Here is a 24,375-nt window from a genome sequence, read left to right as displayed (position 1 = left end):
AAAAAGAGGAAGGGTTAGAGGAAGTAATAGCTCAAGACAAGGAAGTTAGTAGTGCAGAAGGTTCAGAAGTGGCAAAGGAAGCAAGGACAATTCATATGGGTAGTAACCAGGGGATTGGAATCACCAAAAAGTCTTCTACGCATGGCTTAAGGAGTTGGTGTCCACTAGGCCTTTTGTCTAATAGTTTGCATATAAGAAATACATCGATTAGAAGGTGGAATTCTAGCTCGGTTTCTAGAGTGTATCGAAGATCTAGAGAAAGAAAGGTATGGTTTAATCCGAGTAGAGAAGAAGGAGCAATACAATCATTGAAACCTACTGATCATAACATGACTATTTCCGATTCTATGATGTGTAATCATTCCCTTCCTGCTATTTTGGAGGGAAAATCCATGGGGGTCGAGGAGGAAGGAGGCTCTAGTCACATTTCTGCAGATGATCATTTACAGTCTTCTAGGAGTGCAAAAGGTGTTGCAACTGTTTGTCAATCTGGTTCAGTGGCTAGGAATGAGAATAGAAGAGAGAGAGAAGGCTTTTGACAAGGGAAGCTCTGGATGTGGTCAGTCGACTTACTGTATCTTCTACAAATTTCTCGGAATTTTTAGAGGAGGCTTTGGCTACATGGGAAGTTAGTAAAATTTTTTGGGGATTTCATTCAAAGAGGGAAGAAGGCATTCCTGGAGAAAATTATAAATTATGAGGAGGGTTTGGATGTTAGTAAGGGAGGGTTGAATCCGGGAGAGCAGATTTTTGGTTGATTTTCTACATCGAGGCTTTGGTTTTATATCTATATTTATGATAAAGACTAAGATTATTTCATGGAATGTCAGGGGTATTGGTAAAAAGGAAAAATCGAGAGCTATTGCTAATATGGTTAAGAGACTCAAACCGTGCTTACTTCTCATTCAAGAAACAAAGTTAGAATTTTGTTCCCAGTCTCTAAGGAGAAGGATAAGTGGAAATACTCTAAATGGATCAGTCTCTAAGGAGAAGGATAAGTGGAAATACTCTAAATGGAGGATCTTTCGCCCCAACAGTGGGATCCGCAGGTGGTCTTATGGTTTTGTGGAATGATAAGGAATTTGAAGTTTCCAATAGCCATTTAAGTGGTAGATTCATTGCAGTTTATGGGAAATTTAAGAATTCTAGAGAAGAGTGTGTGATTATTAATGTGTATGGTCCTTCCATTGATTCTGAGAAGGCTGATTTCTTCAGGGAGTTGCTGGATTTTGTTGTTGCTCAAACCGTGTCAGTCTGCATTGGGGGTGATCTTAATGTGTACCTTGATCCGGCAGAGAAATTGGGAAAGTCCCAAAACTGGCTCTCCATTGATATTCTTAAGAATTTCTTGAACCAATCTAACTTAATTGATCTTCCTTTGGCTGGGGGAAGGTTTACATGGTGTAACAATAGAGAAGCTTCTACTTGGGTCAGACTAGATAGGTTCCTAATTGCTGGGAGTTTTCTGGTTTGTTTTCCGAATATCGTCCAAAGCCTATTACCTAGATCGCTTTCTGACCATAATCCTATTTCTTTGGAGGAAAAATCTGTGGATTGGGGTCCTAAACCGTTCAGATTTTTTTAATTACCTGTTAGAAGAGGAAGGTTTTGAGGGCTTGGTCAAATCGTCCCTGGACAATTGGAGGGGGAGCAGGAAGAGAAGGGGTATTTTCAGCTTTTTACAAGGAGCTAAAAATTCAATTAGAATCTGGTCTGGAAGAAAATTCCATAGGATTTCTGGGTCTATTACTGATTTGGAATTGAAGATTAATGATCTTGAAGTTAAAGCACAAGGTGGTGTTTTCTCCCAACAGGAGTGGGATCAGTTGATGCAGTCCAGAACGGTTCTTTGGAGGCTGTATCGGACTGAAGAAAGTATTTGGTTTCAGAAATCAAGGGCAAAATGGATTAAAGATGGGGACAGAAATACAAAAATTTTCCATCTGTCAGCGCTCAATAGAAGTAAAAGGAATGAAATCACAAGCTTGAAGATTAATGGCTCAATTGTTTCAGACCCGCAATCGATCAAGTCTCATATTGTGGATTTTTTTAAGAAAGCTTATAATTCTAAGTTCACTATGGAAGTTGATGATTTATCACTGGATTTCACAAAGCTGACAGGGGTTCAATCCTCAAATTTAGAGGAGCAATTCTTAGAACAGGAAATATGGCAAGCGGTAGCTACCTCGGACAGTTCTAAAGCACCAGGACCGGATGGCTTCACCATGGGATTTTTCAAGAAGTTTTGGCCTAACCTGAAGGAACATGTGAAATTTTTTCTGGATTTTTTCGTAGGCAAGAAATGGGACCATGGGATCAATCATGCGTTTATTACGCTTATTCCGAAGAAGATACAGTCAGTTAATGTGGAGGACTTTAGACCTATTAGTCTAGTAGGCAGCCTCTATAAGATTCTCTCTAAAGTTCTATCGAAGAGGTTGAGTTGTTGTGTTGGAGATATTATTAGTCAGTCACAGTTTGCTTTTATCCCGGGGAGACAGTTGTTGGACTGCGCCTTCATAGCGAATGAAGGTATTGACTATTGGAGAAAGAAAGGGCTGCAAGGGGTTGTTTTTAAAGTTGATTTTCGTAGAGCATATGACTCTCTGGAATGGCCAATATTATTTAGAGCAATGTCAGAGATGGGTTTTGGAAGTAGATGGTGCTCGTGGATTTCTCAATGCCTTTCGACAGCCTCGATATCGATTCTTGTTAATGGGTCTCCTTCGGAGGAGTTCCTTATGGACAAGGGGCTAAGACAAGGTTGCAGTCTTTCCCCGCTACTGTTTAACATTGTTGGAGAGTTGCTACATTTAATGCTCTCTAAAGCAGTTGATAAGGGTTTATTTCAAGGCTTTGCTATTGGGAAACCTGAAAATTCTACTAGACTGTCTCATCTTCAGTTTGCGGATGATTTAATCATATTTTGCCAATCCTCTCTTTCTCAGATCAAGAATGTTAAAAGAGTGTTGAGAATTTTTAGTATGATGGAGGGTCTGCATCTTAATTTGGCGAAAAGCAAGCTACTGGGAATTAATATGGAAGAGGAAGTTTTAACAGATTGGGCATCACAAATTGGCTGTTCAGTAGGTTCTTTTCCAACAGAATATTTGGGACTTCCATTGGGAGCTAAGAAAAACTCGGAGACTTTATGGGATCCAGTTTTTTGAAATCTCAGTGCCAAGCTTGCTGGGTGGAAAGCTACATGTTTGTCATTGGCTGGTAGGACAGTCTTACTGAAATCGGTGCTAACTTCTTTACCAATTTTTTTCTTATCATTGTTCAAAATGCCTAACAAAATCGGTAAGAAGCTAAATTCGTTAATGGCCAATTTCTTATGGGGTGATAAAGAGGGAAAGAGGAGAATTCATTGGGTAAACTGGAGCACGGTTTGCAAGCCTCTTAATTGTGGTGGTCTTGTGGTTCTAGATTTGAATCTCACCAATCGGGCACTGCTGGGGAAGTGGGTGTGGAAATTTGCCAATGATAAAAGTTCCCTATGGAAATGTGTGTTGAGCAGCAAACACAAGGTTAGTTGTAAGACAATGTCTATTAGGGAGGTTTCTCATCCACAATCTTCTTGGATTTTGAGAGGTATTGCTAACAATTACTTGAAGAATGATTCGGAAGGAATTAGTCTGAGATCAAATTCGAAACTGATAGTGGGAAATGGAGAATCCATCTCTTTTTGGAATGATATTTGGGCCGATGAGAGTCCTCTCAAATTTCTTTTTCCTAGAATTTTTGTGCTCTCTCCTAATAAAGAGGGGAAGATTGCAGAGTTTGGTAGTTTTGAACCGAGTGGTTGGGTGTGGAATGTTCAAACTAGAAGGAGCTTAAGTGATTGGGAGCTGGCTCAATGGATGGATCTGATGTCTAAACTAAAGGACATTCAACTTTCAGAGTTGGTGGATGATTTTCTGTCGTGGACTGCAAGTGGAGATGGTCTGTTTTCGACAAAATCATGCAAAAGTTCTCTTGGCCCTGTGTTGGGGAGTAATATTTTGTGGTCAAAAGGGGTTTGGCTGGGATTTGCTCCACCTAGGGTTGAAGCTTTCCTCTGCCAGCTTGCTCATCAGAAAGTAGCAGTCAAAGCTGAGCTGGTTAAGAGAGGTCTACCACTCGGAGATGACATTCTTTGTCCTTTATGTAAGGAAAAGGAGGAATCAGTGCAGCACTTATTTATTTCTTGCGTTGTTGTTTGGGAATTATGGAATAAATTAGCTAGTTTTTGGGATGTATCGTTGGTTCTACCGCAAGACCCTCCTTCTATTCTTATTTCCTGGGGTGAGTTGAGGGTGAACTCGACGATTTAGAAATTTATTCCGGGAGTCATCTTTTGGTCTATTTGGAAAGTTAGGAATGCTGTGGTTTTTGAAGGTTCTCATCTTGACAGATTGGCTTTGTTTTTCATTGTTAGATTCAGGCTTTCTAAATGGTTCCTAGCCAAATTCCCTAAGATTTCCATTCATGAGGATGTGTTGATTGGTAATCCATCTCTGGCAGATGGAGTTACACCTTCTAAAGACAAAGTTTGTGATGGTTTTAGATGGATTCCCCCTCCGGTCGATTTCCTTAAAATGAATGTCGATGGAGCTGTCAGAATAGATGGTTCGGGTGGAGGAATTGGAGGTATTTTAAGAGATTGGAATGGGTGTACAGAATGTTGGCGTAGGAACTCCTCCACTTGTTGAATTAAAGGCTATTAAAAGAGGTATTGAAATATTTTTGTCATCTAGTTGGGAATCTATTGGTAGGTTGATCGTTGAAAGTGATTGCTCATCTGCAGTGGAGTGGATTAAGTCCCCGGTTTTGGCTCCTGTTTTCTTCTCTCCTCTAGTTTATCAGATTTCGACTCTTATCACTGGCAAGGTTCATTAGGTGAGGTTGATTCCAAGGTCGTGTAATGGGTAGGCGGACAGTCTAGCTAAGAAAGGGATAGGTTGATTGTAAGGTTTATAATGTGGTTTTTATATTTTCAGTGAGTAGTTTGTTTCTGCCAGGAGGAGTGGCTTTGTTTTATGGATAGTTTTGTAGTGTAATTGTTAAATCTTATGTAAATGTTCTCCTTTAATAAAAGTTCTAAGGCACTATTTTCTTCATTCCGCTGATTAAGGAGCTTTATTTCAAGCTACTTTAATCAAGAGGGGGTTTTTAACGAGGCCTGCCATTCTTATCAAAAAAAAAAAGTTAACATGCTTTTCCTAATATACGGAACAAGCAACTCTTCCCTCAATATTCAGGAAAAGCTAAATGGTTCAAATCAACAGCCAACTTTCTTGGTCCTATTATGAGTTAAATGCAAACATGTCACCCTAACTAAAGAAATATAACCCAAAGTTCTTGAGAAATTGAGAATCATAAATCTATAATATAAAAAGGCTTTACGCAACCATCTAGGTGATGGCACTACAGTTAAAAAGATGGCAATCAGAAATATAGAGCCCACCTTTTGAGCAACAAGATCACACAGAAGGAATTTAACTGCAATTTTAAACACTTACTTGAAAGGTTCCTTGTATAACCCTCAGTGGCCTAACCATGGATGAAGGGAGTTCAAACAAAATTCTTTCGTCAAGTTCACTAGGAACATACCCAGGAGCAACTGTAGTTGAACTCTGGACCGAGTCTTGTTCATTGGCAAGTTTAGTTTCACTAGGTTCTATGGATTTCTGCAAGGTTTGCTCAGTTATTCCAGAAATCCTTAGCTGATCTTCCCCACTTTGCTTATTTTCATAGCCTCTGCTATCTAAATTATCCATTTCTGGACGTTCATCATCTTCATTCACTAACGCCGTTGAGATTGCTTCTGCTGCAAGGATAGCAGTATTAGATGAGCTTATGACACCCTCTTGATTCTTTGCGACATCATTTTGATCCTCGAAATCAGCAGCAGCACCAAAATGATCTGTCCCTATGTAATTCCGTCTCAAAAAGGGCCTCATTCTTGAAGAACTTTCCATAAAGTCCAGCTTCCAGAAAACCTAGATATTCCGTAAAAGGAAAAGGAAAACATTCAACAAGGGACAAAGATAGAAAATCAGTTATATAGAGACGTATTTGGTGTTCTATAATCATGACGGGTGTTTTTAACGAGGCCTCCACTTCTTATCAAAAAAAAAAGTTATATAGAGACGTAACCATAAATGAGAAAAGCAAAAAATCTCAAAACTTCACATGCCTGACTAGGAATTTGCTCTAATAACGGCCCAAAGAGACATTTTGTATCTAACAAGCAATGAATAAGTTTGCGCCACGCACGAATACCAGTGAATACTCTGTGCTGTGCAGCTAAATCAACTTGTGCCCGCCTATCAACCTGAAGAAAACGGCAGATAAGTCTATATCAAGAACTTTTATCGTGGGCCAAAAAGACAGTGACAATCATGATAACTAGCCATAAACGAACCTCTGATCGCTGAATATTTCTTGCTAAAGCAAAACTTGCAACAAGAACACCAATAAATTTATAGGACAAAGCATTAAAATCTTTCCCATAGACTGATTTTGTATCAACTTGCTGTAGACATTCCAACCACGCAACAGCCATGGCTTCAGAATCATTCCATCGTTTCACACGCTCCATATCACTAGTATTCCTACGCTGCGCAGAAGTAGCCATTGCAACAGCACTGAGACCTCTTCCAGAACCAATCTTTGCATTGCGTTCAAGATCACGCGCGGCGGCCAACGCAGCAGCTTTTGCGGATGCCTTATCTTTGGGAGAAGTTGGTGAGTTGCTAGGCATGTCCAGTGGTTTGTGAAAGCTAGAAAGATTTTGCAGCTTAGTAGTTTGACTACGCCCAAGTGTTGAGGATTCATTTTTATGCTGTGGGGCTGTTTGTGCAGGAATTTCCCCTCCACTAGCACCAGCAGCAATCATTGCCAGTGCCATTGCAGCTGGTGGTGATGCAAAAGCAGCTGCCCATGACGTAGAGATCATTGCAAGCGCTGCCTGGAAAAAAAACTAACTAAAATTAGAGATTCTTAAATAATGAACCAAAAACAAAAGATGTATAATAAGGTCAACAAGCAATTCTGAAAATTATCCTTAAGCATCAAGGCATAAACACTTTTGCAGGACAGGGATTTAACACATCTAACACTAGGAAAGACAAGTTTGAACCCTAAAAGGAAAAACAAATTAGGAGTTAAGAATGATAGTGATATGTAGCAACCTCTAACGGCAGCACATCCGCAGCCAAAGCACGATCATCAACATTAAGAGGATTCAAACCATCAGCAGTAGCAAGTTCATGAATTCCTGCCAAAAGTGGTCTCCACCTCCTCAAAACAGCAACAAAAGGTGGTACAATGGCCTCAAGATACCGTTTTCGAAGTGGCTTTCTATCCCTCCCAACAGCATGCCATACCTGCAATACACATTTATTTCACAGCAAAATATCAACGAACAGCTTAGAAATCCATAGATAACATAGGAAGGGACAAAACAAAGCTAAATACTTCATTATGATTTCAGATAGAATGAATATGATAATACATGAGAACATAGCAAAGAAGAAATAATATCGCTATGCCACAAAAGGTAGAAAAACTGAACCATAAAAACAAATAAATAAATAGTTTGTTGCTTTTCACAGTAAGCTGATTCGGTTAGAACTAACCTCAGAATAGAGAACACAGGACGCTGCCAAAACTCTCTGTCTCTTGGAATCAGAAATTGGCATGTTCAGAATAGGAGAAAGGACACTGGACATAATATAAATGAATAAGTTCTGAAATTCCTTGTGTAAAGTCTCAGAAATGAAGTGGAAATATCATTGCACTATGCAGTTATAGAGCACCAATGCAGTTTTAGAGCAGGCACCTTAGTGCATAGTTCTTTTTTTATATAAGAAAATAGGCCTCATACACTTATCTGTCATTTGTGGTTTTATCTATTTAGATTCCTCTGTTTAACTTACCTCCACAACAATGCAAAGTATATAGATATGCACACTTATGTATCATGGTGGTCATTGGTTACGATTTCCTCTGTTTAACATACCTCCACAATAAAGCAGACCGGGGTTTTCTTGCTGCCATTCGAGCACTGTTATCTAAGGAAATGATGTTGCCTCGATACAGTCCTTCCGACATTCCATCTTCTATTCCTAAATTCCTCATGATCATGTTGTCTTCTCCATTATCTTCTTCCCTCATTGAAAGAAGTACCATGCGAAGCATGCATAAAAATGGTTGGTCACTGTCTAGTAATTGGTAAAGTGCTGCCATTCCTCCCATCCCAGTTCCTGATCCACCACCTATTCCAAGACCACCACCAAGTCCAGAATCATCTAACAATAATGCTTGAAGCATGCTAACAGACTTCTTCACAAGAGGAAGCTCAATCCAGCTCCCATTGGCATCTTTTTGCAAAGCAGCATTCCAAGACTCCCAGCCAAAGCCACCACCACCCATGTCAGTTGCTTTCGTAGGTAGGCCAACACCATACCATAAGCGGCTCCTGTATTTCCAACCCTCGGCTATATCCATTGCACAACTCCCATAGGACACAAAAGCAGAGGAGACTGAGTCAAATGGCTCAGCTGCAGCAGCTGCAGAAAGGCCCTCCATCACTGTTGCAGATATCTTCCCATTTTCTTCAGCCATTGAAGCAAGTACCTTGTTTGGAATCAGAACAATAAGAGGGGAAATAACAATGTTAGAACAAGCCATAAAGACTGATAAGTCATAACTTTCTCAACCAGACTCACAAGAAGTAAGCATTTTCTTTTATAAGAAAATAATAAAAACAATCTGGTCTAAGATAACTATCTCATGTCCAATGTCACAGTTCACAAAACTGTGGTAGAAATTCTCAGAAAAAAAGAGACCTGTTCAAGGTCAAACTGCCTGCCCAATCCAGAAGGACCACCAGATATTTGGGAGGCTTTGGACCAAAATTTAGGCCCGAAGAATGGGCTTGGGTAAAAAATAGGCCCTTTAAAATGGGCCAGGCTCCTGATCCAATGTTCAAAGCACAAGCCTATCCAGGCCCATTTTCCGTTTTATAATATGTTTTTTTTCCTTTTACTTTATACATAATGTAAATTATATCTTATATAAACCAAATATAATATACTATAATGTAAATATTTATTGATAAAAAATATTAAAAACCATATATACTTACTATAATGTAATTATTATTTTTTATAGGAATTGAAGGCCTCGTTAAAAAAACCCCTTCTTGATTAAAGGAGCTTGTAGAGAAGCTCCTTAATCAGAGGAAGGAGGAAAAGAGTGCCTTAAGATTTCATTAAACATAAGAAATTACATAAGATACAAACAGAGAGCCACCCCCAACATAGACAAAAAACCAAAAACAACCGAATACAACCCTCAACAACAACACTAACTGTCTAATCATCACAGCTACAACAACAACTCCAATATGACTAACCAGAACTTGGCCCGAAATACAGCACAACACAATACAACTATAATAGAAGCCAAATATATCAGCTGACACAAACCATAGAAGCCAAATTCAAACACTAAAGCCATGAGCTTCCACACGATAAGAATTGAACAAAACAAACTTCAAAAAAACTCTATCCGCCATTCTACCACTAAATACTCGACTTGATAACGTAGATCATCCGAACCTCCAACTCCAAAATCAAAAATCATATTCGAGTCCACGAAAATATTCACTACATATTGTATCTTTCAATACTTCCACTGCTATAATGTTCCGAAATCAAAAACACTCGTGAGCCTTTAGACTTTATATCCAATTCTTTCCCGATCTGTAAGGATTCTTTCCCGATCTGTAAGGATTCTTTCGCTTCCTTCTTTTGTCTCTGCCACCTTGCTTGAAAGTCAGAATCGTACAGGATTCTACCTTCAAGTTCAGAGAAATCTTCCTCACGTTGCACCTTACTCTGAATAATCTTGTTGCGGCGGTCTCTAGACGTCCATTAGGGAGCCGAATATTTTCCTTGAAATATTTGGAGAGAGCTGTAATTATTGTTTTTCCCCTCCTTTGCTTTCCGGTTCTGCCTGGCCTCACCCTTGGATCTTTTGAATGAACAATTATTTGAAAGGCCCACATTAATCACATCTTCCACCACCTTTGACCCTACCCGACCATCCAACATGGGGAAATCTATTAAATAATCCTTCATTCCCTCATAAGCACGTGCAGTCTCACAACTTTTCCTTTTGTCATTTTCTGCCTCTCCGCGTGATCCAGCACTTCCTCGTGTTCCACTACTTCCTCAATTTTCGTTTGTACCATCCCCTGACCAACAACAATATTCCTCGGTCCCATAATTAATTCCTCCCCTATGTTCCTTTCCTCCTCATCCTCACCCGACAAGTTGTTGCCTCTAGTTCTATTTCCCATACAACATAATAGACTGTCTTCTTCCTCAGAACACCGCTCGGAATTCTTCTCCTCCGATGAGTCCACGCTTCTTCTTGCTTCCACAGCACATTCCTCCATCTCGGCAGACTTTACTGGCGAGTCACCAACAAGTTCCCCCACCGTGGATAACGGGTAGGCAACTGCCTTTTCCATCAAGGACAAATCTACCCAGACAGATTCTGGGCTGAAACAAGCTTTAAACTCAGAAACATATATTGTATAGATCTGATCACCGACTTTCAAATCTAAATAGTATTCCGCACGAGCTTGGCAGTTCGTAGTTATCTGAAACAATGCCCTATCAAACGAGCCGGGATTTAAGGTCCCTTCCTCAATGGAGATAAGATCTCCTCATTTGTCTACAATGTTTCTGAAGGTGGAATGACTCCACACAAATAGTGGGATCCCTTTCCACGATAGCCATGCCCGACGACTGCTGCACTGAAAGTTTTTCGACCACACTTCCACTTTGTCAAAGCAATTTTTCAACGCCCTAATCTGATTATTAAGAGCATAATCCCTACTCTCTTCATCTTCAAAAATGATTAAAATTGTTAAACCTATTAACCTCATAATTTTCGGATCTAATATGCCTTCCTTGTGCATAAGAGCAACCAACTCTTTCATTTTTAAAAAGTTTCTACACCAACCTACCAAGCTATTTCTGAGAGTTAAGAGCTTATCCTCGTCAACAACATTGACAATGGGAGCCTCTGAATGAGTAGCATCCTCCACTTTACTCTTGATCTCGGCTGGTTTAGGACCAGAAAACTTCTTTCTCCAGAATTCTTCACAAGGTTGAAATCTCGCCATGAAAACTCTAACTTTAAAACCTTGAATCCAAGATCTATTAGCACAGCTGATAGCCTTCCTCGCGTCCTCCAATCTGGTGAAGCGAACAAAGCCAAACCTATTTCCTCCCTTGCTTTTTTTTTTAGGGATGAAAGAATCAACCACCTCGCCATATTTATTGAATAATAACCAAAGACCATGATGATGAAGACACTCTGGAATATTGAAAATGATCACTGTAACGCAATTTTTCCCAACAGATCTTCTCACCTTACTCGCCATCTAAGAGATATGAAAAGGGATAAAGAAAGAAATTTTTTGAAAACACCTGATTTTTAGAGAGAAGGTGGAGCTTCTCTCACTAACGCCTTGAATAAATCACTATAATGTAATTATTAAAAAACTAATAAGTTGTTTAAGTTTAGAAATAATAAAAAAACATATATATTGGTAATTGAAGAAATATATATATAATTACTAAATATTAAATAAAAACAATATTTAAAAAAATATGGCCAGGATTACATGGGCTTGGGTTATCCATTTACAAATAAGAGCATGCTTGACAAAATGTGATGCCCATAATTTGGGCCAGGCTTGGGCAAACTATGTTATATCATTGATATTATACAAGGGCCCAGCCAGGCCTATCAACTACCTCTAGGTAATAAAAAAGAAGAAGAATTTAACTGATGAGAAGAAATAGAGTTAACAAATAAATCAATAAACCATGCATGCAGTGTAGATGTGTCTTTGAGATGACTATATACGTACATCAAGAGGGAGTCCATCAGAATTTCCAGATCTACTATCATCCACAGCTTCAGATGATTCTCTACCAACTGATGCTACTGAATTTGAGTGATTACTTGGGGGAGACGCAAAAGAAAGAGCTTTATTACCATCAACTATACTGGATGCACAAAAAAGTTTACTTTGCAACCGTAAATGATCTTCAACAAGCATTAATACGACAATTGCATTCTCTACCAAAAACACAGAAAGCTGAGCAGCATTCTCTGTTTCTGCCTTAGCATCCTCAGGAGGCAAACCTTCTGCTGCAACCCCAGCAGCAACTGCAGCAATAACTTGAGTCTGCCACAGAAGAAAAGCCCAATAAATAATTATTGCAGATTTTCATTTGAGAGTAGAGAGACATAACAGATTAATGATGATGAAATCAACAATAACAAAATTCAGGACGGTAAAATGACTAAACGTTAAAAAAATTAAAAGAGGATTGAAATTTTACTTCATGACTAACTCAACTAAAATAGATATCTCATTTGCTACGGAACTCATTCAATTAAAAATGTTAGAAGCAACCAATATTTGTCAAATTTCAATAGGTAACAATTAAATATTACCTGAGCCTGTAGTTCTCTGGCAGCAAAGTCCATCAACCCACCCAAGAGTCTTCTCTTGAATATTGGCAGAGATTCTTCACGTCTTCAGAATACAAAATAAGCTTTCAGGAAGTAGAATGAACAGAAACAGTTGCTAAATAGTATTTGAGATTATTAATATTGGCTCTTTGACAAGTACATCATGCAAAAGAATCGGTAAGTCAAAATATCACTGCTGTATCATGGCTATTTATATATCCTATAGAAATATATCGAACACATTCAGTTTTTATCCAGCATGTTTCAAAAGGCTTAGCAATTTGTAAGAAGAAAAAAAGTTTCCATATTTTGGCACTTCATATTGAAGTCAAGACGGCAAAATTTTAATCATTTTAACGAAGGCAAAAGATATAATCCAATGATTCAGTGATACTATATGATAGTAAGTAAGACTTCTTTATCTGTGTAAAAACAAAGTTTAGATTTCTCCAACTTTATGTCCCACACAAGGGGTAGTGAGTACATCCCGACAAAAATGATGTACCTTCACTCCAGGGAAAAGAAACCAAAGGCAACACATTCAACTGGAAAAAGGTGCATTATTGGAGACAAATAAGCAATGGAAATCATGAAGCAGTACTCAACAGAGCTATACCTAATTCTTTGATACCCAGTGCTAGATCCACCCACAATAGAGAGCCATTCAGCACAATGAATTGTCGCTTCAATATCCTGTAAAATGTAAGAAAAGACCAGAAAATATAAACGAAGGTGGTATGCTTGAAATTAAGGGGGGGAAATGTATATTTGAAGTACAGAAAAGTGGAAAAGTTGGATAAAGAAAAACCTTCCATCCATCCTTTTGGCGCATTGAATGCTCCAACATAATAATCAAGAAATTGTGTATGAGGTCCTCTATGTCTCCTGGGCTCGCTGAATCATACTTTTTTATTGAATCCATCTGCAAAATAAAATAACTTGTTGTAACAATTAGTATGAGTATATGCATTCAAAGTTGAGGTCAAATAAAACTTAGAAAACTCCACAATTTCAATCCTGATCAACAACACTACTAGATTTTATTTTTCTTGAAAGGTGAACCCAAAACCTCATTCATTCAAATTGTAACAATAATAAGAAGCGACTACACCTTTTGATTCCTGGATATGGAGAGGTATCCTCAGTAACTATAATAAGAATGATCAGATTGGTGGATGTTTGAGAAATAATTCAAAGGTCATTGTAGGAAATGGGCGGTCGATTGCTTTTTGGAATGATGTTTGGATTACTAATTTGCCTTTAAAAAGACAATTCCCAAGAATTTATGCTTTGTCGACAAACAAATGGGGGATGGTCTCTGAGTTTGGTGAGTATGAAGATGATGTTTGGGTTTGGAATATACAACTTAGAAGAATTTTGTGTGATTGGGAATTGGACCAGTGGATTGCTTTTATGTCTTTGATTGACAAGTCGTCGCTGTCACGATGTGTGGATGATTTTTTGGGTTGGTCAGGAAAGGGGGATGGCATTTTCTCGGTCAAATCTTGTCGATTATCGTTACAAGATAGGTCTGAAGGGAGTTTTGTATGGAAGAAGTGGGTTTGGGATGGATTGGCGCCTCCAAGAGTACAAACTTTATTATGGCAGATCTGTCATCAGAAAGTGGCAGTGAGAGTGGAATTGAAGAGAAGAGGACTTCAGATTTCGGATGTTCTTTGTCCACTATGTCATGCTCAGGATGAAACTATTGCACACCTGTTCCTGTCGTGCCCTATTGCCTCGGATTTGTAGAGTAAATTTCTAAGGTTATGGAATATCTCTACGGTGTTGCCTCAAGGCCCTTCTTCAATTTTGTGCTCGTGGTCGAACCTAAGGAATAATTCCCTTATTTGGAGGTTTATTCCGGCTGTCATCTTTTGGTCTATTTGGAAGGCCAGAAATCAGGTTGTATTTGAAAACGGCAAATGTGACTCTACTGTTCTGTTCTTCATTACTAGATTTAGATTGGCTAAATGGTTCTTGGCTAAATACCCTGGGGTTCGGATTCTGACAGACCTTCTAGTAGGGGATCCTACGCGGGCGGATAAATTACTCTCTAATTCGAGTTCTAAGAAGGTTATTTGCTGGACTCCTCCTCCATCAGATATGTTCAAACTCAATGTTGACGAGGCAGTGACTGGAGATGGGATGCAGGGTGGTATTGGTGGTGTTTTGAGAGACTCCTACAGCTGCACTTTAGCTAATTTTTCTTCCGCAGTGGGCCCTGGTCCCCCTATACTATCTGAACTGAAAGCTATTAAGAAAGGATTGCTCTTCTTCTTTTCATCCGATTGGGCCAACAAGGGAAGACTTATTTTGGAAAGTGATAACAAATATGCAGTAGATTGGATTTTAAAACGGCAACCTTCCCCTACTATTTTCAGTGAGTTGGTGGAGGAAATTGGAGTTCTTGTTACTACAAAGGGAGTTGTTCTGAGATGGGTTTCTAGGAGTTGCAATATGGAGGCAGATAGGTTAGCTAAACAGGGAATCGGTTGAGTGTTGAAGGCTTAGTGTTGTACTATACGATAGTGTTGGTGTGGGGTTAGGCTGATGGGTGATTTTTTCCCATCGCTATTTGTATTATGGTCATGGTGTATTTTCGAGGGTTAGAGTGTTATGTTTATCCTGTGTTTCTCAGGATCAGGTTGTATTGTGTATCTTATGTAATTCTGGTTTATCAATAAAATGAGGTGCTCTTTTCCTCCCTCAATTAGTTTACATCAAATGTAAACTATGAGGGAGGTTCCTAATGAGTCCTCCTATTCCTATCAAAAAAAAAAAAGAACCGCTTGGAATGAATGTATCAACAAAGACAAGAACAAGCCACCAAAAATCACAAAGGAAACTCCAAATACAGCAAAGGGTGGCATTGCAGATCACTGTAACTCAATTCTAATGGGATAATCTAATGTACCCACCAGGTCCTATAAAGGTTCCGAAGCTCACTCAAAAGAGCACTAAGGGATGAATCGCAATTGAGGGTAAGTGACTTGAAAAGGATGGTGAAACAAGTGAAAATAAAACATGAAAGAACCATAAGAGTTCAAAAGAAAGGAAACAGAAAAGAAACAAAACAAAACAAAACAAAACAAGCAAAACGGAAAGGGAACATAAACCAGAAACAACAGCCATGGCCAGTATCACCACCCAACACCGTACATGGCCACTTTTTTTTTTTTTGATAAAGAGAAGAGGTCTCATTAAAAATCCACTAATCTTGCTGTGGACGCTGATGGGGCCACCACACAACGCCAGCAAAAGGGGTCTCACTAAACCGAAGAGGGGGGAAACAAAAGGAAGGGAAAAGAAGAAAGGAGAAGGAAAGAGAGAAGGTGATAGTGGCAGCCAAACCTGCTGGCCAGCAGCCTATCAACCAAAGAAAGAGTTAAGAGCGGTGGGAGACAAGATATTGAGTGAAAGTTAGGATTCTTTTCCATTATTAGATTGATATGTAACTCAACAACACTACCAGATTTAATTGCAATGGAACACCAAATACAAGGGGAAAGACGCCGGTATAGAGAAAAGTGAAGCTTGAAAATACTGACCTCGTAGTTAGAGATAAGGACCTCTAGTATCCACTCAGGCCACTCCTCCATTTTAGTTAGACTGTTTCTATTTTCTGGATGACTGCAAGCCAAAAACAGAAGATCCTGAAATCATATAGAAAGAAGCAGCTCAGAAATTATAATGGAAGATCTGAAAAGCCATGACAAGAACCGATTATAAGTGTGAAACAAAAGTTAGAAAACCAAGATATAGCTATAGTTGAATTCAATATGAGAAATGCTACCACAAACAGAACAGATGATGGTTCTAAACTTTGTTTTGTTTTCATGTATTGTATGAATTGAGCTCATTTTCAAATAACCACCAACAGAAAACAAATTCAGACAAGCATACCTGTAGTGCCCGGGTTTGGAAAGCTGTTGATGCATATGGAAATGAACGCAATAAAACCAACAAAAGTTGTAAATGTTCAAAACGATGACCAGAATCATAAAAGTTCAAACCATCCTCGGATGAAGAAGCATTGATCTGAGGAAGTTGGAAAAAGGTATAAAGGTCATTGGCATTCAATGCTACATGCAAATTCAAGATACCACAAGAAGCTACAATATTTCTACTTAAGCAAGTTGAAATGTCAAAAGCAGGCTGAAAACTACCAAATACTAGGTATAAATAAAATCATAGACCAATAAGCTTTTCAATTGAGAACTCTAAAAAAATATAAGCATAAATAACAATGATCAACAAGTTTAAGATAATATAAAAGAAAAAGACTATTATCATACTGAGGCCCCCAATAAAGCAGTATACACATTGCTTGTCATAAGCCTATAAGGAGCAGCCTGGAAAGCCTTCTGTAAAGCAAAAAGCAGTAGAGAAACTTTATCTTCAAACATGCCGGCACCTGCATCATTGAGCGAAGCACCAAAAAGGCTGCTTGTCATCTCAAAAGATGCATGGGAACCAATTTTCAGATGTCCATATGCTACTAAAGCACCTAAAAGCCCAATGATCCCAACAACAATTCCATCATCTTTGTCAACATTGTAAACATTATTCCTTGCATTGTCAGCACTAATTGAAAGACTTATTCCACCCAAATTCTTAATAAAAGCATTTTCAGAAATAGATGACACCCTTTCCACTTTAAAACTAGGAGAAGTGGCTACAAGGCCAGAAACGCCATCAAAATCTTTCTTTTGTGAAACATGATCTTTCTCCTTCGGAGATCCTTCATCCTGACTTCCTTCTGGAGCCATGCCATAACTATCTAGTTCTGGTTCAGATCTTTGAATAGACAAGCGTTCATCAGTTTTGGTATTAGGTTCAGGAATGTGGTGATCACCAGCTTTAGCTTCTCGTTGCAGGAGGACAAGAAGTGTTTCTATCCCACCAGAACCCATGAATGCCTGTGCAAATGTTTGAGCTCTGGTCGTATTTGGTTGTACCACTAGCCTGTAGATCAAATGTAGCACCCTGGCAACCTGAAAGAATACAGGTGAATCATTTTTAGCAAAACCGTGAGAAAATAGCACGTAAAAGATGTCATGCAATATCAGTCAGAAATATTAGGCATGCATATAGCCACATGACCCACTTGCGCTTCAAAATATCTTGATCCAACAATGGAAACCGAAACTGAAACCTCAAATCAAATAAAAGAGATACAGATCCAAAATTCTACAGAAAATAAACAAAAAGAAAAAGAAATTCAATCACAGATCATGAGGAAATAAGCCATTTTTCATAAGTGCATTTAATTAGAAAAGGCTAATATACTAAATAACACGTTATATTTTTTTTCAGCCAAATGAACCCTTAAACTTAATTGGTACCCAAAGAAGCCCTTGAACTAAGCCACATGTAAAAGTAGGTTATTGTTCCTAATATTGTATTTTAAACATATTTAACATTTAATATTATTAAAAGTGTTGCATCATTAATCATTTATATCATTTTGGAGTGCAACACTTATTTTACTTTAGAATTAATATATATAATTCTGAGTGTATATACGATACAATCGGTTGTCTACGTTAAATATCTTAATCATTTGTTTAGTTTGTAATAACAAGCTTACATGCATCTTTCTTAATTACTTTTCCTTGATATATTCAATAGGTTTTCATATTCAAAATGTTTTTTAGTTATCTAAATTTCAATTTAAAAATTAGAGTTCCACAACAATGAAGATCAAAACTGAAGGTACATAGTAAATTAAAATATGAGAAAGAAGCGTCAAATCAGTTTTTTAATGTTAGTGTTTAATTCTTTCTTTCTTTTTTACAATAATATAAACGACTTAAAATATACATTGAAAATTATATATTAATTCTTTTTTTTTTATAAGAATTTCATGCCTCATTAAAAACCTCCTTCTTGATTAATGGATCTTTTAGGAAAGCTCCTTAATCAGCGGAAGGAGGAAAAGAGTGCCTTAGGATTTTATTAATCATAGACAAAGTACATAAAATACAACCAGAAGACAAACTAACAGAACCTTAAAAATTACATAACATAAAATCAAAACCACCTATACGACCAGACCACCCTTAAACAACAAAACTAGCTCAGCCCCAACAACCTCAATAGGCCACCATAACCCTCCTGAAAAACCTCTAAAGCAAAATACACATTGAAAATTATATATTAATTCTAAAGTAAAAATAGATGTTGCACTACAAAAAAATATATACCTAATTAATGATGTAATGCTTTTAATAATATTAAATGTTAAATATATAAAAAAACAATATAAGAGACAATAGCCTACAGTTAGACAATAACGGCTTACTTGGATATAAGTCAAAGATTAAGGGCTTATCTGGGTACCAACTAAAGTTTAAGTGCCTATTAGGATGTAAAAAGGGCACAAAGGGTTATTTAAATAAAGTGACCAAGTTTAAGTGCTTATTTAGCATATTAGCTATTAGAAAAATAGCCAACCGTCAAAACATTCTCATGCCTCAATATTACATAGCATTCTTAAACCAACATACCATTCAACTTTCACCTTTGAAAAGAAAAAGAACAAAAGCACTAGTGAAAGGAAATCAGAACGACATGAGCACACCTGGTTACGTTGTGGGCAATCAACCATAAATCCAAGTAAACAACGGACATCGTCTGCAGCTAATGAAGGTGGTGCTGCTCCAATTAGAAGTTCAATGACAACTAAGAGCTCATCAACCAAAGCATTCACTTCCCCCATTGGGCGCGTAGCATCATTTAGAGAAAAAGTATCTAGAGAATCTTTTTCACGAATTGTCCAATAGCATTTTCTGCAGCCATCAAAAAGCATTTGCATAGCATTGGCGTCTCGCATGACAGATGACTCTGTGAAGACCATATCTGCAAGTGATGATAGAAGTTTCTTTTGGAGTCCATAGTTGCACAAGCTCCAAATCTTAAGATCCAAAAGCAGTGTACTAAAAAGCTGCACTTTAAGTGCATGATTGTGCTTTTGAGACTGACATAGGGAAACAACAGCAGCAACAAGCTCCTCATCTCCGACGCCATCATTCTTTTCAGCACAAAAAGAAGACAACTTTTGTAGAAGATAGTTTAAGATTCTTGACAGAATCTCAGGTCCCTTCATGCGATATAGTTCTTCACTGTTCCCCAGATGATGGATGGCAGCAGAAATAATTCTGAATATTGGCGCAGCAAGGGCAGCCGTAGCTGTAGACCATGGAAGACTACCCTGTTCTGGTTCCAAGCTATCTTTGCAGACGTTGCTGACTGCCAAAGGAAGTAAAGACATGGGGCCCCCATAAGCTAAAGCCCAGAGAGCCTCCACAGGTCTCATCCGCATGGCCACATGGACATGCCCAAGAACCTCAGCAGGTCTGCGCATTATACCTGGATCACCATATATAGGTAATCTAAAGAACAGATGAATATTTTATGCACAGAAAGGTAATGGGAGGCAACCAATTCCAAGTACATATATATCACAAAAGTCAAATATGAGCGGGAAAAAAAACTATGAGTGTAGGGACTAATATGGATATAGACATGTTTCTCAACTCATCTGGCAAAATAGATTGCAATGTCCAAAACTGAATTTAACAATATAAGAAATGAATCAGATATGCACAGCAGAATATGAACATGCACATTCAAGAACACTGACATGCTATACACCCAGCCACCAACCCTCAATACTCATGCATGCACTGAGAGAGGGAGAATGTGGAAAACAAACAGGCATCAGCATGATCATACCACTTTAAAACAGCACACAGACTGAAAGAAAGATAATGAGATTCAGATGATAAAGATCTCCAGTCACTCCTCAATCTTGTAAACCATACGCTGGTTTTGGAGTATGGATAAATAAAAAAGAGCAAATGATAAGAAACGAAGTATACAAACACAAGGAAACAAGCTTTACACGTAGAGACATTTTATTGGAGTCTACTAACCAAAAATAATATAATGTAATTAAAGATGAAACTATTCACCTGCGGCACCAGAAGGAGAAGCATCTGGGCAGAACCGCCCACTAAGAAGAGAGGGGTGGTAGAGTAGGTGAATGCAACCTCCAATTTCTGCATCCAATAGAGAACTCTCCTCTGCCATTTTTTGCACATGATCATTTGTAGCTAGCCAAGGAAGTCCTGCGCCGTTACCAAAAGCAGGCAACATATTCCCTCCCCTATAAGCCATTCGTGCCATTCTGTCTGGCCCAATTGGTTCCTTAAAGATATACACAGGGCCCATTTCAGCAAATAAAGGGCACTGGCGACGTCGGCGTTGTAATCCAGCCATTGTTGGAGGGGGATTTGTCCCAATGCAACAAAATGCAAGTGGCTTGGAGATGCGAGGAAACTCAAAAGGACGACTTTCATACAATGATCCATCAATATATAATCTCAATTCACTCTCAGCTTTCCCTATAAGTACCTGCCTGCATACATGCTCCAGTCCAATAAAATACCAACATTGTGGCTTGAATGCATGAGTAAAATGTAAAGAAGCCTTCCTTCCTTTTCCACTCACACTTTCAACCACTAAAAATTGGGCATGAAAGTATGCCTCTATTCCCTGATTATCAGCAGATAAGAAGCTAAATAAACGAGGCATGTGTGCTGTGCCTTCACCAGCCAACGCACTTGCAGCAGCAGCAGCAGACATAGCTGATGATTTTCCTGACTTGGCTGCAGCTGCAGCAGCGATTGCAGCTGCAGCAGTTGCTGCATTTAATGTATCCGCAAATGATTCAATGTAGATCCAAGTTGCAAAGGCATACCCATTGGTAAAAGGCCAACGACTTTCCCCAGGACCAAGTAACCCAGAGCTTTCACCATCAAACTCAAAAGTACATGCTGGTCCTCTAGACTCTTTCCCACTAACTGCCTTCTCTAGTGAAAGCATTAAGCGAGGTGCCCAAATGGTAGTAAGTGTTTTTGAAATGACCTGAAACCATCTGTGCAAATCACTAACACTAATTGAATGCCCTGCCAAATGTTGGATGCAATAGCATAAGGGAGTTCCGTCCCAATTCACTGGCTCTATTAAGCCAACATCCTGAGCAAAAATATTCTCCGCTGAACTCAAAAGAACTCCTAATAAACCAGCCATGGAGCACATAGCCCTATTTCTTGTACAAGAACGCAATATAACCAACAAACCTCTGACCATCCGTGTCCTAGCAGACATAAAAATGTCACTATCTCCTTCCCAAGGAAGCCAAGGAATGAGTTCACCTGCCACAATTGCAGCCCGAGAGTTTAGCATCACACTAGGAGGATTGCTATCCTCATCCTCTTCAAAACTTTCAACTCCACCCATTGTCGCAATAAGTGAATCAACAACCAAAAAAGGAATGCTCTTTATATCTTCCACACTTTCAAAAGTCTCCGCCCCACTTACAATATCCTTCAGCTTGTCCAAACCTTCTGGCTTCCCCATAATGGCAGAATCAACTAAATGCAATAACTCAGGAGACACATTTGGCATAGCAGCTTTTGGCTTAGTCATTATTGGTGAACCAAGGGGGGAGCTTCTAGAATCTGAATAAATGACAGAATCAAGCCCACTTTCCGAACTTGACTGCTTAATTGTATAATCCATTTGTCTTACAGGTCCAGGGCTTGAAGCAGAACGATCATGCAGCGATTCAGACATTGAGGAAGAATTGTACTCCATCCCAGATAAGCATCTCCCATAGTCTGAACACGAAGACCAACTGGAGTCCACTTGACCACCATGAGACTCTTCAGAATTTTTATCTTGATTTTCTAAAGAAACAGGCTCAAAATAGTCCTCCTCCCCAATAAGAGTTGCAGAATAACCCTCCTCCAAAACTGCATTATCGTTTCTTAATATAGCTTCCTCACCACGAGTAACATTAACATTATCCTGATCAGATCCTCCTATTCTATCCTCCACAACAGAAGCAATTTCACGAGTATCAAAACCCCTAACAGAAGTTTCATCAAACTTCTTTTCTTCTTCTTTTTCCATTGTATTATTACCTTAAAAACCTAGCAAATACTCATTTGATTTTTTTCCTCTTATATCCACCTGCAAAACAACAAAAAATTAAAAACAAAACTGTCACTCCAGTAAATTCTCAAAAACACTACAAATCTCACACTAAAGGTGCAACACTATCGAAAACATTAAAAATTACTCTTTTTAGCATAAATAAAATAAATAATAACAAAATCATTCATGAACTAAACCGAAAAGAACCATATATAGTTCCTCCCATCCCTATGTTTCACTTCCAATTTAATACATGAGATTCTTATGCACAGAACATAAATTTCCTCTCTTGTTAGTTGAAACTCACACAGTAGTTAACCGCTGAGTCAAACTAACACGAATCACCTAGATACAACCTATTCAAACTTGAATCAAAGAGTAAAAATGTAGCAAGAAGTAGCGGATCTAGCACATGAAGCGCGTACACATTCAAAAATACAAATATGGATTAACGGAATAGCATTTGATCAAGAAAAAACTGGATCCCGTCTAACATCGACGAATAGATCAACTGGCATTGAAATTAACATTAATGCCAGAAAGAACAACAAATCGATCCACCCTAATCGAAGTGGGAAAAAAAGAATAACGATAAATGCAGAGATCAGGGTTTAAAGACTATCGTTTTGAATGAATCTCGAAAAATATTTTTAAAAATAGAAAAACGCGACTTACAGAAGAGAAGACGAACTTACCTGTGCCGACATAACTGTAACGTTTCCCGTTAAAAAATACAAATATCAATTAAAACTAAGAACGATAAGAAATCGAGAAGTGAAGAAAATTATAGAAACAAAAAAGAAAAAGTTCTAAAGGGAAAATCGACGACGACGAGAGAGGAGGGCGAAATGGGCGCGAGGGAGACAGAGAGAAGGTTAGATTTCAGCAAGTAATTAGCAATAGGGCGTCCTTATGGTTGCCAGTCAAGAAAACAAAAGGAAAACAGGTGGTTAAATGATGTCTCCAAAGACTTTGTTTACATTACTTCACTTAACAATAATTACTATTTCACTTAATAATAATTAGTGATGTTACATACAAATGAGAATGTTGTGACAAAATGAAATGGAGGTTGGTGGGAATGGAATGATGGTTTAATAGAATATGGTAGCAAATAGAAATGTCGTAGTAAAGTGGATGGAAATATATTGACAAAATTAAATTGAGTGTAGTGGAATTAATTGAGAATGTAGAGACAAAACTAAATGTAAACACTGAATTTGATTATAATGACTTTAGACTCTTCATACAACAAGTTACTACATGAATGAATAACAAAAGTCACTTTTGAAACTTAAGTCTACTTCTCAGGATTGTCTTACTTCTATGTCTTACTTACTCGACAGAGTTTACTAAGGGTGCCCTACACTATCTATAGTCAAGGGACTCGACAGGTTCAAGATGTCATGGAAAAACCTATTGGTGTTAGCAAGTGCAGGGATCATATTGGTTCAGATAACAGAATATGTCACGACAATACCATTTAACGACAACACTAGTATCTAACCTCTCAACCGAGCACTACTCCTTTTAGTCGATTGAAATCCTAGTCTTATGTCTAAGGTTAGATTAGGCCTAGTTACTATCTATAACTTCTTCTTGCTTGTGTGGATCCTCCCTAGTTTCTCTCGAACACTAAGGATATGCTACTTAATCATTATCTCGTACACTAAGCAATCTCCTAAGGAATTACTACTCTCATAGCTCCTACAACCTTAAGGCATTAAACATCATACACAAAACAAATAACAACATACAAAAACAATAATCCATTAAAATAAAACTTAAATATCCATAAGGAACTCCCACCAAATA

The 24,375-nt window shown here is 38.3% G+C and overlaps 1 protein-coding gene across 1 annotated transcript in view; it reads right to left on the bottom strand.

Annotated features, from left to right (window-relative positions):
• Positions 1–23,461, bottom strand: part of LOC120208449 (BEACH domain-containing protein C2-like) — a 35,723-nt gene extending 12,262 nt beyond the window's left edge. Inside the window, exons 1-16 of the mRNA XM_039207732.1 lie at positions 23,256–23,461; positions 20,532–22,596; positions 19,139–19,926; positions 16,851–17,549; positions 16,459–16,593; positions 16,104–16,208; positions 13,361–13,474; positions 13,169–13,245; positions 12,535–12,616; positions 11,942–12,262; positions 8,009–8,625; positions 7,626–7,710; positions 7,179–7,373; positions 6,410–6,955; positions 6,182–6,319; positions 5,505–5,984 (exon numbers count right to left, since the gene is read on the bottom strand). Coding sequence (XP_039063663.1) covers positions 5,505–5,984; positions 6,182–6,319; positions 6,410–6,955; positions 7,179–7,373; positions 7,626–7,710; positions 8,009–8,625; positions 11,942–12,262; positions 12,535–12,616; positions 13,169–13,245; positions 13,361–13,474; positions 16,104–16,208; positions 16,459–16,593; positions 16,851–17,549; positions 19,139–19,926; positions 20,532–22,536 — 6,387 coding nt within the window. The 5' untranslated portion in view covers positions 22,537–22,596; positions 23,256–23,461. The remainder of the gene's footprint in view (positions 1–5,504; positions 5,985–6,181; positions 6,320–6,409; positions 6,956–7,178; positions 7,374–7,625; positions 7,711–8,008; positions 8,626–11,941; positions 12,263–12,534; positions 12,617–13,168; positions 13,246–13,360; positions 13,475–16,103; positions 16,209–16,458; positions 16,594–16,850; positions 17,550–19,138; positions 19,927–20,531; positions 22,597–23,255) is intronic.
• Positions 23,462–24,375: the final 914 nt, after the last annotated feature.

Source organism: Hibiscus syriacus, unplaced genomic scaffold (assembly GCF_006381635.1).
Source record: "Hibiscus syriacus cultivar Baekdansim isolate YM2019G1 unplaced genomic scaffold, ASM638163v2 tig00016563_pilon, whole genome shotgun sequence".
In the NCBI taxonomy this organism is placed as follows: domain Eukaryota; kingdom Viridiplantae; phylum Streptophyta; class Magnoliopsida; order Malvales; family Malvaceae; genus Hibiscus; species Hibiscus syriacus.
The sequence above is the reverse complement of the archived record's forward strand: the minus strand, read 5'-3'. Positions and strand labels throughout refer to the sequence as shown.